The sequence below is a fragment of the Ictalurus furcatus genome, chromosome 5, assembly GCF_023375685.1.
Source record: "Ictalurus furcatus strain D&B chromosome 5, Billie_1.0, whole genome shotgun sequence".
NCBI classification, from domain to species: domain Eukaryota; kingdom Metazoa; phylum Chordata; class Actinopteri; order Siluriformes; family Ictaluridae; genus Ictalurus; species Ictalurus furcatus.
This window is the reverse complement of record NC_071259.1, coordinates 16,904,219-16,918,761: the sequence shown is the minus strand read 5'-3', so window position 1 is coordinate 16,918,761 and position 14,543 is coordinate 16,904,219. Positions and strand designations below refer to the sequence as shown.

The window sequence follows — 14,543 nt, the reverse complement described above, 5'->3', positions numbered from 1 at the left end:
TGGTGGGAAAACTCACCTAGATTGAGTATGTGTCAGGTGTAAAGAGGGGCTAGAGTTCAGAGCTCTTAAAAACATCAAATAAAAATAAAAATGGTCCTTTCAAATGTTTACTTGACAATTAATGTATTTATAATGTTAAATCTATTTATTTGAACAGCATAAGTAAGTATAATTTTTGTTTCTGTGTCAGGAGTCAATGATTATATCAGGGATTTTTTTTCTGTTAGTTTTGCATTTTGTGATACTTTTCTAATAATTTTCAAAAACAAAATGAATTTAGAATTTAAATGTACAAGAGGTTTTTTGGTGGCCATTTCAAGTATTTCTTTGAAATGATTTTCTAGTGGAGTCTGTAGATTACTGTAAACAGTAGGGAAATAAGTAGATTTTCTATACAGAGCAGTGTAGTTCACATAATCACTGGCAAAGTAATATAGATCTGAATATTTAGAAATATCAAGCATCTCTGAACAGTTAAATAAACAACTAACCAATTACATAACATCAGTTGAATAGAATTAGACACTATTCACTAGACAAATAAAAAATTAATACCATTATTGAAAAAAGAATCACTTTCCAAATATACAGAGGTGATGGCATGGATGACTTCATATAAAAAGTCCTTTCAGATTAGTTATAATTCTTGGATTAAATACAAAATTTTAATTTTATTCCATACATATTTGTGTACAATGTCTGGTGTATTTATAATGGGCTTTAACTGTTGATTGATCTTCAAAAAGATGTGAAATCTGTCGGATCTGTCAGAGATAAAGAATAATGGGGATAAAGCATCAGTCACATCAGTAAAAACTGGATTTGATGTTATTGTTGACACACACCTGTTACATCCTGGGAAGCAGTCTGGCGTGACAGTGACTCATTAACGACAGTGGTTAATCTTGTTTCTTGAACAATGAAGTTGCAATGAATAAGAAATTACCAGAAGCCAAATGAATAGCCCTTTAAATGAAACGGTTAGAAGTAGGAGAAAGGAGTGTACGAGAGAAAAAAAAGAATACAGGAGTAAACACACTTAATAGCAGGTGAGAGTGCAAGAAATATTTATTAACTACATATTTACACACTTAACCCTATGAAGAACTGTACAGCTCATTACAATAAATGGTAACATAATACACACAAAAATATGTAAGAGCACGCTTTGTGTTAAGTTTTTGTATGTTAATACAAATAATCAAGTATCGCTGAACTGTTGAACTTCTCTCTGCTTCACAGTAGCCAGGCTGAGGAGATGCAAAAGCATCTCTCCTGTTGAAATACTGCTCAATACAGTGCTTCCTTCTGCAGGGCGGTTATGCCTGCTGTCTTCTGAACAGCCAGAATCCAGAACACAACTCTCTGAAAAAAAGAGTAATACCAAAATCTTATCCAAAAGGATCCACACATAGCCCTCAAAAATAGTGTTAGAATAAACAAAAATACCACATGAAAAAAAAAAAAACTTTCTAGAGGCAGTATTTAATTACAGTAATTATATATAATATCTGTTCCACCTTCAATAATCAGGAACGGTGAGCTGACAAGATGATTTGTGTGACCTACTAATGATATATTTGTTGGCAAAAAAAAAAAAAAGATTGGATAAACTGAATTTAACAGGCTATGGCTTGTTGCCAACCTATGTCACAGATGATTATTAGTTATTATCAGTGGGCTTGCATCGTTTGAAGGAGTTACTTCTGTACAGTTTTTATGTATCTCCACTGGAAATGGAGGGATTCTAACTAAATATAACAACAACAACAACAACAACAACAAAACAGACATTTGCAATATGTGTTATGTCCACCATGGACAATTCACCTGCAAGCCACCAGAAGGCACCCTTCCACAGTAACTGCTTGTAATATACAGATGATTGGTAGAGAAATTTGTCTTGTGGTGCAGGGAAAACCAATCCTGCCACTTAACATCAGGAACACAAAGGAACTGGTGGTGGACTTCCAGCATGTTAAAGAGCCTAAAAGCAGTAACCATCCATGGGGAGAAGGTAGAAATGGTGCAGTCCTACCTGGAGGTCTACCTGAACTGCAGATTGGACTGGACAGACAACACCAAAGCACTATTCAAGAAAGGCCAGAGCAGGTTCTTCTTCCCTAAGAAAGCTCAGGTGCTTCAATGTGTACAGCAGACTACTGGAGCTGTTCTCTGTCCAGTTTTGATGTATGGCTTCTGCTTTGCATAGTAAAGCCTTAACTTGCATCTGTGGCTGTAGCGGCAAACGGTGTTGACTGAGAAAGATTTACCAAAGTATTCCTGAGCATGTGATCCATGTCGAGATATCCATTACAGACTCATGACTGTTTTTAAGACAGTGACGTTTGAGGGATCGGAGATCACATGCATTCAGAAGTGGTTTTCAGTCTTGCCCCTGACGCACTTTACGAGTTTTGAGTGGATTCTTTGAATCTTTTGATTATATGGTGCACTGTAGAAGGTGAAATGCCCAAAATCCCACGGATTTATTTTTGGGGAATGTTGTTCGCAAAGTATTGGATTATTCACTGACACATTTGTAAGCAGATGGGCGAGCCTCGACCCATCCTTGCTCTTGAAGGACTAGGCCTTTTTTGGAGGCTCCTTATATATTATGATTAGATGATTACCTCACCTGTTTCACATCACCTTCTTATTTCAATTTGTCACATCACTATTAGTCCTAAATTTCCCCTGTCCCCCTGTTTTGGAACATGTTGCATTCATCAATTTCAAAATAAATGCTTACCTTCAAAAAACTATGCAGTTGATTATGCAAAACATCAAATACCTTGTCTTTATACGTTTTTAAAAAAAATACAAGTCAAAGAACATTTACAAATCACTCCTCTTTGTTTTTATTAGCATTTTCCATACTGTCCCAACTTTTTCAAAATTGGGGTTGTAATTGAATAAGTTGAACAAACAACCATCTGGTACCAACAACCATGCCACGATCAAAGTCACATAGATCACACCTGCTCTTCATTCTGATGCTTGATGTGAATATTAACTGAAGCCTGTATCTGTACCTGTATCTGCATAATGTTTTGCATTGTGCTGCTGCAACATGATTGGTTGATTAGATAACTACATGAATATGCAGGTGTTCCTATTCAAGCAGATGCTGAGTGTATGTTGAATGTTAATACCTTTGTCTAGTACTTCAATGTCCTTTGCTGCTTTAGCACCCATATTATGACTTGGGGACTAATAAAATCCGTCTGTACGGCCGTCCATCCATCCATCCATCCATCTATATTTTCTTTTTCTTTTCTTTTTTTCTTCTTTTTTTTCAGTGAACTTCAGATTTATTAGTGTTATTACAGTGTTATAAAAGGGTTTACAAAGCACTGTGTTTAGACATAAACAGCAGTCAATGCTGTTCATGGGAGTTAGAGATAGGGATGAGGAGCAATGAATTTTTATAAATCCTCTGCACAATTATGCATTGCAACATACAGTATGAGGAATTGCTAACATTTAACCAGAGGTAGTAAAAGTACTGAAATTGTTTACTACAGTAAAAGTGCAGATATTCACCTAAATAAGTACTCTGGTATGGGAAAAATAACAACTTCAAAGATTTCATTCAAGTTAAAGTAGAAAAGTATAAACTCTTAAATTTGCTAAAACCCTGACCATACAAACGCGCTGCATGCTAATTGCTAGCTGTCATAATACAAACATTGACTACAATTGATGAATACAATTTAGCAACAGTATGTAGTAACAGGTATACTCTTAAAAATAAAGGTTAAAAATAAATAAATAAAATAAAAAACCTCTTAAAAAAAAAGGTTCTTCATTGGTTCATTACAGCACCATAGGTTTTGCAAAGAACCTTCTTCTTGTCATTTTTCATTCTATAGGTTTATTGAGTTGAGCTACATGGTTCTTTAGAGATTAAATACATTTTTCATGCTTCATTATAGGTTTTTCAGGGCAGTGTATTGGTTATTCAAGATATCATCCCTTACCAGGTTAAAGTGTACACTAATAAAGTTCTTTGTGGGACCTGACAAGGTTCTCCAGGCATCACTCATAAGAACCTTACTTTGGTTCCTTAAAGCACTAACTAAGGGTTTTTTATAGAACTTATGATAACATGGTTCCTTGTGGTACTGCTGTGAAGGACCATTTCTGGGTTCTATAATGCACCAGTAAATAGATGGAAATAGATGGTTCTCTAAAGAACTTGAGCATAAAAGGTTCTTAGTGATTCTTAAATGGGTTCTCCTATGGCATCAGGCTGAAAAGCCATTTTTCGTTCTAACTGGAACCTTTTTTTTGTTTGTTTGTTTGTTTTGTTTTTTTCTTTCATTTTCATGTGATTCATTTTCATGTGATTCATTTACATATGATTCATTTACTGATTTACTTCTCTTTAAATCCAGTTTTAGACTGTGATATTACATAGGTCTTTCCAGATTATTACTTGCCACACTGTATGAGATAACCCCAATAAACTTGCCTGAATTCTATAATATAATTTGTTCACCATGTTAGGTTTAAATCCTCTAAAAACAGATTCGCAATTGAATAATAAATTCATAATTGAATTCACATCCTTCAAAGCATTGGCATGTTTTGTTTACTTTCACGATTGCCACTACTGTATTTTAGCTAATTCTTGAGTTTTACCTCATCCTATGCTGTCTTGTAATTATTATATTTTAGATGAGCATTGTAATAAATTCATTCACAGTTTTTTTCCTTTTTATACTAACAAAGGGAAAAAAATTTAAAAAGTACAATCACCGAAAACCATCTATATTTTCTATGTTTTCTCCCCGTAGTTGCTTTGTGACTGTAGTTTTCCAAGACTGTTGTTGCTGTTGCCTATTGTATGCTTAATACCATGTTCTTGTTTTGCTTTAAATACAACAAGCCTGCTCTTGTAACATGGATGCAGCAGGCTTAATGACTCAAGAGTTGACGGGGCAGAACATCCTTTTCTTGAAACAGCAGTGGCAGCTTGAGATAATCACCTTCATGTGGAGTCAGTTTTCTGCATGGCTTCACCTGAAAAATCCTTTGGGGGAAGGCCCTCCAGCCCAAGTCAGTAACTTCATCATTGCCTCCCCTCCCTGCCCTGCTGGGGATGTCACTCCTCCGCTCTGCTCTACCTCCTTACTCTGATGAGGTACTCCTCCTAGTTCTGCTTCGTATGTCGCTCCCCACTCTGGCTTCATGCAGGAGGTTGCTTCACCCTCTGGCTCTGCTGTAGCTAGATACCCCACCCCCCCTCCCCCCAGCTCCTAAAAAACATTACTTAGGTATATTGGGGTGGTGGGTGTGTGGGGTTGCAACTACCTGAGGGCCAAGCCTCCAGAGGGCATGTACGTGGAACAACTTCTTCTGTCAATCCACACATTTCCTGTGTGTATGCAGACCTGTTTTGTGTTTTGTGTGAGAAAGCATGTTGTGTTTTCTCCTTGCAGTTGCTTAGGAACTGTTGTTTTGCTAGACTGTTGTATACTTCATGCCATTTCTTTTGTGAGTCGTGTCTTGACGTTGCTTGTTTTGCCAGTATGTTGGTTTAAATTAAACAAGCCTGCTCTTGCATTTGTCTCCAGTTCATGAAAATATACAATATTTGATATCTGAGTGATCATCATACAGTTAAAACGTCATACAAGGTAAACTAATAAATGTGCACACCTTCATATATTAGACGCAGGCAAGGCCACAAGTGGGAGCTACTGATGATGCTGTGTGTATTGCCAGAGTAAATTGCCCCTCTTAAAATACATGGATCCCCTCTAATAAGTGACAAAGAATCTTTGAGATTTAATTACCAGACACAAAATTTTTGGAAAACGTTATTTTTTTGGATTGTGTCCCATCACTGACCTGAGTTGCAGCAGACACCTGGAGCAGCACAACGTCCCTGCTCAGATCCACATGCTCTCCCTCCATTCTCACATGGACTGGGAATGTAGTTCTCCTCAATACAGCTTAGTGCTTCACGAGAGCCCACAGAGCAGCCTAAACCTGCTTCACAGCAAATACCAGGACCAAAGCAGCGGCCCCTGGCTCCAGGACCACACGCCATGCACTATTGGAAGAAAAAAGATCTTATGCCAAAAGATAGTATATGTATTCAAATATTGCTTTTGGAGATATGATAATGGAGATATGTTAACAAATGTACTTCAATTTACAGAGATGGGAATATATCTCAGCTACAGTACAAAATGATGTGTTGTTGCTAGGATTTAAATAATAACAGGACCCTTGAAAAACACTTTATTTAGAAACCATCACAAAAGAAAACATATAGTACGGTAAACATATGAAAATATGTTAGCATGTTGTTGAATGCTAATGACAGTTTAATAGAGGCTACAGTGTGGTTGTTTTGCTAAAAAAAAAATTAAATGTTATAAATGAAATGCTTTTATTTTAAACTTATCACTATAATAGTGGGGAAAATAATTAATTGTGCACCATGATTAATATTTCTGGCCAAAACTGAACCAATAGCCTGAAAACTATGACTTATCATTACTCAACATTTTGTGCAGTTGCATAAATATGAAAAATTAATTTAGTGTTTTATGTTTGGAAAATGTAAATGCATAAATAAAAACAACTAATTAGCGCTTAATTGGAAGCCTACAAGGTAATGAAAATATCTTAAATGAATGAAAAGTCCTTGTGCAAAACATTTAACTTTTTTTGCTCAAAACTTCTCTTTTGCCAAAACCTGGAGGTGTTATTTTTGGCTATTGTTTGCCCGAAAATGGATGGTAGGCAAAAAACTTAGTGCATAATAATAAGAAAATGTCACTTTTAATGCAAAAGTTGCTTGGATTAGTGGAAACGTCATTTAAAAGGTACATTTTTGGGAAATGTCTACATCATTTTGGTGGTAGCTAGCAGGAAATAGCAGAGTAAACTAGTAAACAAGTGTATTATAATATAATTGCTAAGGGTTCTGAGTTTCTAATGGGGTTCTAATCCTCTCTGATAGCTGAACATAAATTTTAGTGGTCACCCAGAGAGAGAAAATGAAGAACCATTAAAGCCCTTTTTCCCTAAGCATTAAGTGCACAATATTCATTCACATGACCCACAGTTTCTGACCCTTCTTTCATGATTAACATTTCTGTTATTGATGATCTCCATCACCCAGTCTCTACTTAGACAGAGGAGCTCCCTGTACCTTTCCCCATGACAATTAATCTGATGATCTAATAACTGTGATCCAATCCAAATAGTACCACAGGGCATGTACTGGGTACATCAAGGAACACTGTAAGGTCAATAGATTGGTTAAAAAAGTGAGTGATATGACTGACCAGAAGTCCTGAATTCAACCAAAAGGTTATCCAGCTGGCAATGCATGTAAGGCAAACTTATAAGCAAGGCATGTAGTTCTCCCGCTCTTTTTTTAAGTGCTCGCTGGCAAAAAGGCAGTATTTAGAGAAACCTATACGTACTGCATGAGCTTCTTGCTCCCACAGAAAGGCAGGAAAGGTTTATGAGTTCCCAGCAAGACATGCTGCAATACCTGCCACATAAACCATCAATATAGATGGGAACTTTGGGACTGGGAAGTGCACTGGATCCAGATGTTGGAGTACACCCCACCTGCTCCTCACTCCAAAGGGTCGAACTTGTAGGTGAAGTTAATTTGTTCAAGTGTGCCAAATCATTCTGTCCATTTGCAGCAGTGGAAGTCTTGGCCTTGTGTGCCACAATCAGGACTCTGCGGTCTGATTGCTGAATTCTGTGCAATGTGGGGAGAATGAGCAGTAATGCACACAGTAGACAGTGATGTCTGTCATGTGCCAGTGTATGCTGACCTAGTGGACTGTCCAGCTCTGGCAGGGAGAACCCATGTTGCTAGTGAGTGGTTTTCCCAGATCTGGGTCACCACTTCTGAATGCATACATCATTCTTCTGGACATGTGCACATCTTGACAGCGTGTCTGTTGCACCATTGTGCCCTGCTGGCAAGAGGGTTGTTTGCAGTGAGGCTATTCATGGGTGAGCCCACCTCGTGCTGACATGGTGTTGGAATCTCAGTAGGCATCTGTGCTCTGGAGCAATGGGGACATGAAAATATGCATCTCGCAGATCCACTGACATGAACTAGTTTTGTGACTCCATGGCATAGATAATACCTGATGGCTTTAACGTATGGAACGGGAGGGATTTTAGTACTTCATTTCCAGGATCAATGTTTTCAGCTGAGCCATGTCTCATTCCAGGCTGTTTGCATGCCTAAAAAGAGGCATTGTTGGGCAATTTTTACAATTAGGCACTTTTACAACTAGTTCCCTGGTAGACTAGCATGCGGTGCTCTCATCGCCGTGGCCCAGGTTTGATTCCCAGTCAGGGAACCAACCCCAGGGTTGCACGAGCCAATGCGCTCTCAGTGCCAGTCCCAAGCTTGGAAAATGGGGAGGGTTGTGTTACAAAGGGCATCCGGCGTAAAACTTGCTCCACAATCAACATGCGGACGGGTGATTTGCTGTGGTGACCCCGAAACAGGAGCAGCCGAAAGAGTCGAAAAAAGAGGCACTTTTATGATTAGTCACTTAAGTTAGAAACGTCTATGAACTAGGGTTTAAATCTTTCAGCTGAACACACTGTCTTAGCAGCAGCATTGCTGTGCAGTCAGTGTAAGGGATGTACAAAATACTTCTCTAAAATGTTCACAGCTACTATTTGTCCTTGGCTACCTAGAATACTGGCTCCCACCTGGTGGTTTAATGTAACTTAAATACTCATAGTGGCTGCATTATTAGGGATAACTGGTTAGATTGGCATTGAGAACAGGGCTTTAAGACCCAAATGTCCCTTCACCCTAGCACCGTTCAGACCCTAGCAAATTGTCTCAATGTATTTTTTAGGGCATTCATCCTATCATCAAACATGTCAGTAGGCTATAAGAGTTGGTCCAGTGATGATTGGTTGTTTGAAATTTCTGAGTAGTCAATATTTTTTACTGAATGTCTGGCGAATAGGATATCAAACGCTGATCCAACTTTTCTCCGGTGTTGCAGATAAAATTCGGTGTAAAAACTTAGTGTGCACACGTGCAGAAAATTGCTGCTTGACTGTACTGACAGCATTATCATCATTATTACATTACATTGTTTTTAAGTTGTGCATATTAGGCATTTTATTACAGTTGAATTTAATATATTTTAAACATATCTTAATGATGCTGTCTGTGTTATGATGTTCCCTGTAACACCACGTCCCGTCATCATGTTTCATTCCTTACACACTCAATGAGGTTATATAAGGTTATATAAGGTTTACAGTCTAGGCCAAATATCGTTTCCTTCTTGCACCTGTTTGGAAAGCGTAAAGTCACACTAACAAGCAAACAAATTACAGTGCAGTACTAGACGTTCAGCAAATATAGTTAGAGGTGCTGCTTGCAAAAAAAACAAAAAAAAAAACAAAAAAAACGGTTTGATGCTATTCCTATAGGATTTGCATTTGTGCATCAGAGTGAACACCGCAGGCTTATTGAATGTGTGCAGTGTGTTCAGTGCTACTTGCCTGTCTGATAGCTGGATCGGCGGAGGCGCGCTTCCCCCCGCGCGGGCAGTTCTGGATGTAGCACGCGCAGGAGAGCGACAGCAGGCACAGCACGCGCACCGCTAGTGAAGAGACGCGCATGTCTTCCTGATGACGTTCTGTGCTATTTTCCCACCAAGTTGTGTCCAGGACCAACTCTTTTATACTGCGCTTTTTATTCTCCACACTGATGTTAACCCCACGTCAGAACACTAAATGTATTCCCACCCACGGTCTCTATAAATGCTGTTTATCACTCAGCAGGCTGTATTTTGTCGGCATATTATTAGCTCATAGATTTAAGTATTGTTACTGCATGAGAGCGCGCAAACCATATATTTGCCATATTTGTGTGTATACACTCACTCACTCACTCACTCACTCACACACACACACACACACACACACACACACACACACACACACACACACATATATATATATATATATATATATATATATATATATATATATATATATATATATATATAAACAGAAGTATTTAGTGCTTCAGTATTATGTTTAACACTGTTCATTTGAAATATAATGAGAGATACTGGGGACAGAAAAGGCACTACACTAAAGAAAAGATCCAGCTGTAATTCTGAGTTAATCTGAAAATGAAAAAAGGAACACCTTCAGTGTTCGTTTCCATCTTTTTTGCCTTTAGAAGAGAAACAGTGGAGACAGAAAAATAAAAATAAAACACAAAAGTCTTGCATCATTATGACTTAGAAGAACTAAACAGAATATAAAGGGTATAAAGACAGATGACCCATATAACATCCCTCTTCATCTCCCTCCACTGGCTTCCTGTAGACACCCGCATCAGATTCAAGGCCTTGAGGCTCATGTACCAGACCTTGTCTGGAGCAGCACCCCCTACCTCAACACTCTCCTTGAGGTTTACGTTCCCTAGGTTAACGACTGACACCAGGTAGTTACAGACTGATGCCTACTCAGTGAGGCATGACTGTCCCTTAGTAGTGGAATGAACTTCCAACTTCAATGTCTCTATTCAAAAAATGACCCAACCCTTCCCTGAACACTTAACTAACCCCTAACTTCTACTTACACCTTTACGCTGTGCACGTTGCTCCTCTAGCACTAAATAAAAAATCTTCTGATAGCACTGCTGGTATTGTTCTCTGCTTGATATATCACTTTGTTTGTATTTCCTCATTTGAAAGTCGCTTTGGATAAAAGTGTCTCCTAAATGAATAAATGTAAATGTTTTATAGCAGCGGAGCAGTTAACATTAGGGAGAAACTTGGGGTGGGAGGTTGGAAACGAAGGTCAAACTTTCAAATCTGACAAATTTGATTCATATGCACAACATATGGTTAGGAAGAAAACAGAAATGTTCTGCATCCAAAAACAGAATAAAGTAACAATTTGGGATAATATTTTCAAATAATTCATTGACATGCAGGTGTCACAGAAAAAGAAGGATATCTGATGCAAAATATATTTGGAAGTTTATTTTAAATGAACTCTGGTTATCTTCTTATTTTGTATTTATTTGAACATGAGGATATAATTTTCAACATATCTAGGTTTTACAATCTTATCTGACAAAATTTGAATTATGATCAACATTGTCTAACCTCCACTGGCAATTATATTTACATAAATACAAAGAAATCTGTTCATACACAGAGGATGTAGGACTTCATTTTTTCAGGAGGTAGATTTCTTCTCTTAATGTTTCTCCTCATGTTTATAAACAATAAAAATGATAATTAATGTATAAAAGGAAAAAGAAGTCTGAAAAGGTTATTATATGATCATGATATCAGCAATGCTGAATGAAGAGTATTTACACTTGAACTGTTTTGGTTCTGAAACAATTTCTAGAATAATGCTACTTTAAAATTGCTTATACAGTTGAGAGTAAACGTTACATACACCCAGGCAAAAGATATTCAATCTCAGTTTTTCACAACTCTGCACATTTGATGTTACCTTACATTTCTTTTCATAAGTCGATTAGGGTGTCTACTTGGTTCACATACTGTATGAGGTCATTTTAAAACAATCGATTATTTCAGCTTTAAGTCACTATGTCAGAATTCCAGTGGCTCAAAAATTGTCATATACCAAGCGGACAGTCTCTATAAACAGTTTGGAAGATTCTAGAAATTGATGTAAAGTTTTCAGTATGTTCTGAGTGGCCAATTGTTAATTCATTTCAATGCAATTTATATAGAGTGTTTAACAATGGACATTGATGCCTTGCTGGGCACGGTGGCTTAGTGGTTAGCACATTTGCCTCACACCTCCAGGGTTGAGGGTTTAATTCCCGGCACGGCCCTGTGTGTGCGGAGTTTACACGTTCTCCCCGTGCTTCAGGGGGTTCCTCCGGGTACTCCGGTTTGCTCCCCCAGTCCAAACTGGCACTCAGTCCACTGTTTGCTCCCCCAGTCCACTGGATTGGCAGTCCAGTGTATCCGTAGTGTATGAATGGGTATGTGAATGTGTGTCGATTGGCACTCCGTCCACTCCAATCCATCGATTGGCACTCTGTCCAGTGTGTCTGGGCCCCGTCCCCTGCCTCGTGCCCCATACCCCATAGAATAGGCTCCAGGTTCCCTGCAACCCAGTAAGGATAAGCGGTACAGAAAATGGATGGATGGATGGATGGTGTTACCTTGCTATTCAAATCACTGAAGGGAAAAAAACAAATAAGTAATTGAAAATAAACACTTTTTGTCTGAAAACATACAGACTACCTATATATTTTGCTTTTAGCACTATGTGGAACCAGGGTCTGATTATAAAACAATAAAAGGGCACAACACACCTTTTAATATCATAGTAGTATGTTTTCACTCCACATGCTTCTTTTGCATTTTACTCCTCAGGCAGCTTATATAACTGGAGATCATAGGAGATCCCTGGAGATCTCCTTTAGGAGAAATGTCCCACCCCCTAGCTGAACTGGCAATTTTATTGGGTCTTTCAACCAAGTCAGACCTGTCTGTTATTGACTGACTGCCCCTGTTGCTCCGGCAGCCCTGCAGTTAACATATATTTGCTATCCTGGAAAGCAATTCTATTTACCCACAACTAAAGATTCAGGTTTTCTTAGAGGTTTTAAAAGTTGCATCACATTGGGATAGCCATATACTCCTTAGGAAACTTAAAAAAAAAAAAATCTCTCAGAGTCTAAATGTTGAATAGTGTCAAGTATCAGGAGAGGGTTATTAAAGAATATTAAGGTTTCGAATGGACTACGTGACATTATGCCATTATGAATATCAGATGCTGCCAAGATCAGAATGTCCCTTAAAGCTCATGACAAGACAAGTAGATGATTCATCTGGAAAGTTACCAGGCTGCTTAGAGTAACAAAAGGAGCAGCTGGAAATTTTGATAGATGCAAGATGCATGTGACACCAATCTCTAGTATTACAAGTATATATTTATACTTATAAGTATATAATATTATAAGTATTATTGTAATATATTATTCACTGTGCTCAAAGTAATAACAGTTTCTAATAACAGTTTCTATAGTGATTCGTGCAGATGTGGGTTTAATGTTACGCATTAGAATATTGTTTGGTGTGTCCCTGGTGTTTGTGTAAAAAGAAGCAAGCTTGTGGTGTACAACCATAATTCTGAAAAACTTGGGACAGTATGGAAAAGGCACAAAAAAAGAAAAAGAAATTTGAAAAAAAGTCATTTGAAAATTCAATTCACCCTGTACTATATTTAAAACACATTATTAACACATTTTTTACTTTGTGAATTTAGTTTCTTTTTGAAATTATACACTCATTTCAAATCTGATGACTGTAATACACTCCAAAAAGTTTTGACAGTCGACTGTTTACTACTGTGTCACATCACCTTTTCTTTTAATTACACTTATTGAGCGTTTGGGCACTGAAGACACCAGTTGTTTAAGTTTAGCAAGCAGAATTTCCCCCCACTCATCCATTATGCATTTCTTCAGCTGCGCAAGTGTACAGGGCCGTCGTTGCTTTATTTTGCACTTCATAATGCACCAAACATTCTCAATCAGAAACAGGTCAGGACTGCAGGTGCACTCTCTGCTTACACAACCATGCGCTTGTAATCTGGGCAGAATGTGGTTTGGCGTTGTCCTGCTCTGGATAGCAGCATATGTTGCTCCAAAATGTGTGCATATCTTTCTACATAATGGTGCCCTCACAGATGTGCAAGTTACCCATGCCACGGGCACTGACACACCCCCATACCATGACAGACACTGGCTTTTGGACCCGACGCTGATAATAGCGTGGATGGTCCTTTTCCTCTTTAGCCTGGAGAACACAACGGCTGTTTTGTCCAAAAACTATTTGAACCACTGTGATACTGTCCATCTCAGATGAGACCGAGACCAGAGAAGTGGACGGCGCTTCTGGACAGTGTTGATGTATGTCTTCTGCTTTTCATAGTAAAGCCTTAACTTGCATCTGTGGCTGCAGCGGTGAATGGTGTTGACTGAGAAAGGTTTACCAAAGTATTCCTGAGCCCATGTCGAGATATCCATTACAGACTCATGATGGTTTTTAAGACAATGACGTCTGAGGGATCGGAGATCATGTGCTTTCAGAAGTGGTTTTCAGTCTTTCCCTTTATGCATCAAGATTTGACCAGATTCCTTGAAACTTTTAATTATATTGTGCACTGTAGAAGGTGAAATGCCCAAAATCCTACTCATTTTGTCTTTTTTCATTTTGGGAATGTTGTTCTCAAAGTGTTGGATAGTTCGCTGACACATCTGTTAACAGATTGGCGAGCCTTGACCTGTCCTTGCTCTTGAAGGACTAGGCCTTTTTTGGAGGTATGATCATAGTATGATTAGATGTTTACCTCACCTGTTTCACATCACCTTCTAATTTCAACTTGTCACATCACTATTAGCCCTAAATGGCCCCTGTCGCAATTTTTTTGGGACATGTTGAATGCATCAATTTCAAAATAAACGTTTATCTTCAAAAAAAAAAAAAAATGCTGTTGAT

At 38.2% G+C, this 14,543-nt stretch overlaps 1 protein-coding gene across 1 annotated transcript; it reads right to left on the bottom strand.

Moving 5' to 3' along the window:
• Positions 1-445: 445 nt before the first annotated feature.
• Positions 446-9,887, bottom strand: LOC128607781 (oxytocin-neurophysin 1-like). The gene is made up of 3 exons (XM_053624933.1): positions 9,532-9,887; positions 5,860-6,064; positions 446-1,365 (listed from the first exon to the last, which is right to left on the bottom strand). The coding sequence occupies exons 1-3, from the start codon at positions 9,649-9,651 to the stop codon at positions 1,202-1,204; spliced, it is 489 nt and encodes a 162-aa protein (XP_053480908.1). The 5' UTR covers positions 9,652-9,887; the 3' UTR covers positions 446-1,201.
• Between the last annotated feature and the right edge of the window lie 4,656 nt (positions 9,888-14,543).

Bases quoted from the DNA above. Each gene is read 5' to 3' on its own strand.
- LOC128607781 (XM_053624933.1), bottom strand. From the start codon at position 9,651: ATGCGCGTCTCTTCACTAGCGGTGCGCGTGCTGTGCCTGCTGTCGCTC. The intron at 6,065-9,531 runs GCAAGTAGCACT...TTCTTCCAATAG, and splicing joins CCGATCCAGCTATCAGACAG to TGCATGGCGTGTGGTCCTGG. The intron at 1,366-5,859 runs GTCAGTGATGGG...TCTTTTTTTCAG, and splicing joins AGGTGTCTGCTGCAACTCAG to AGAGTTGTGTTCTGGATTCT.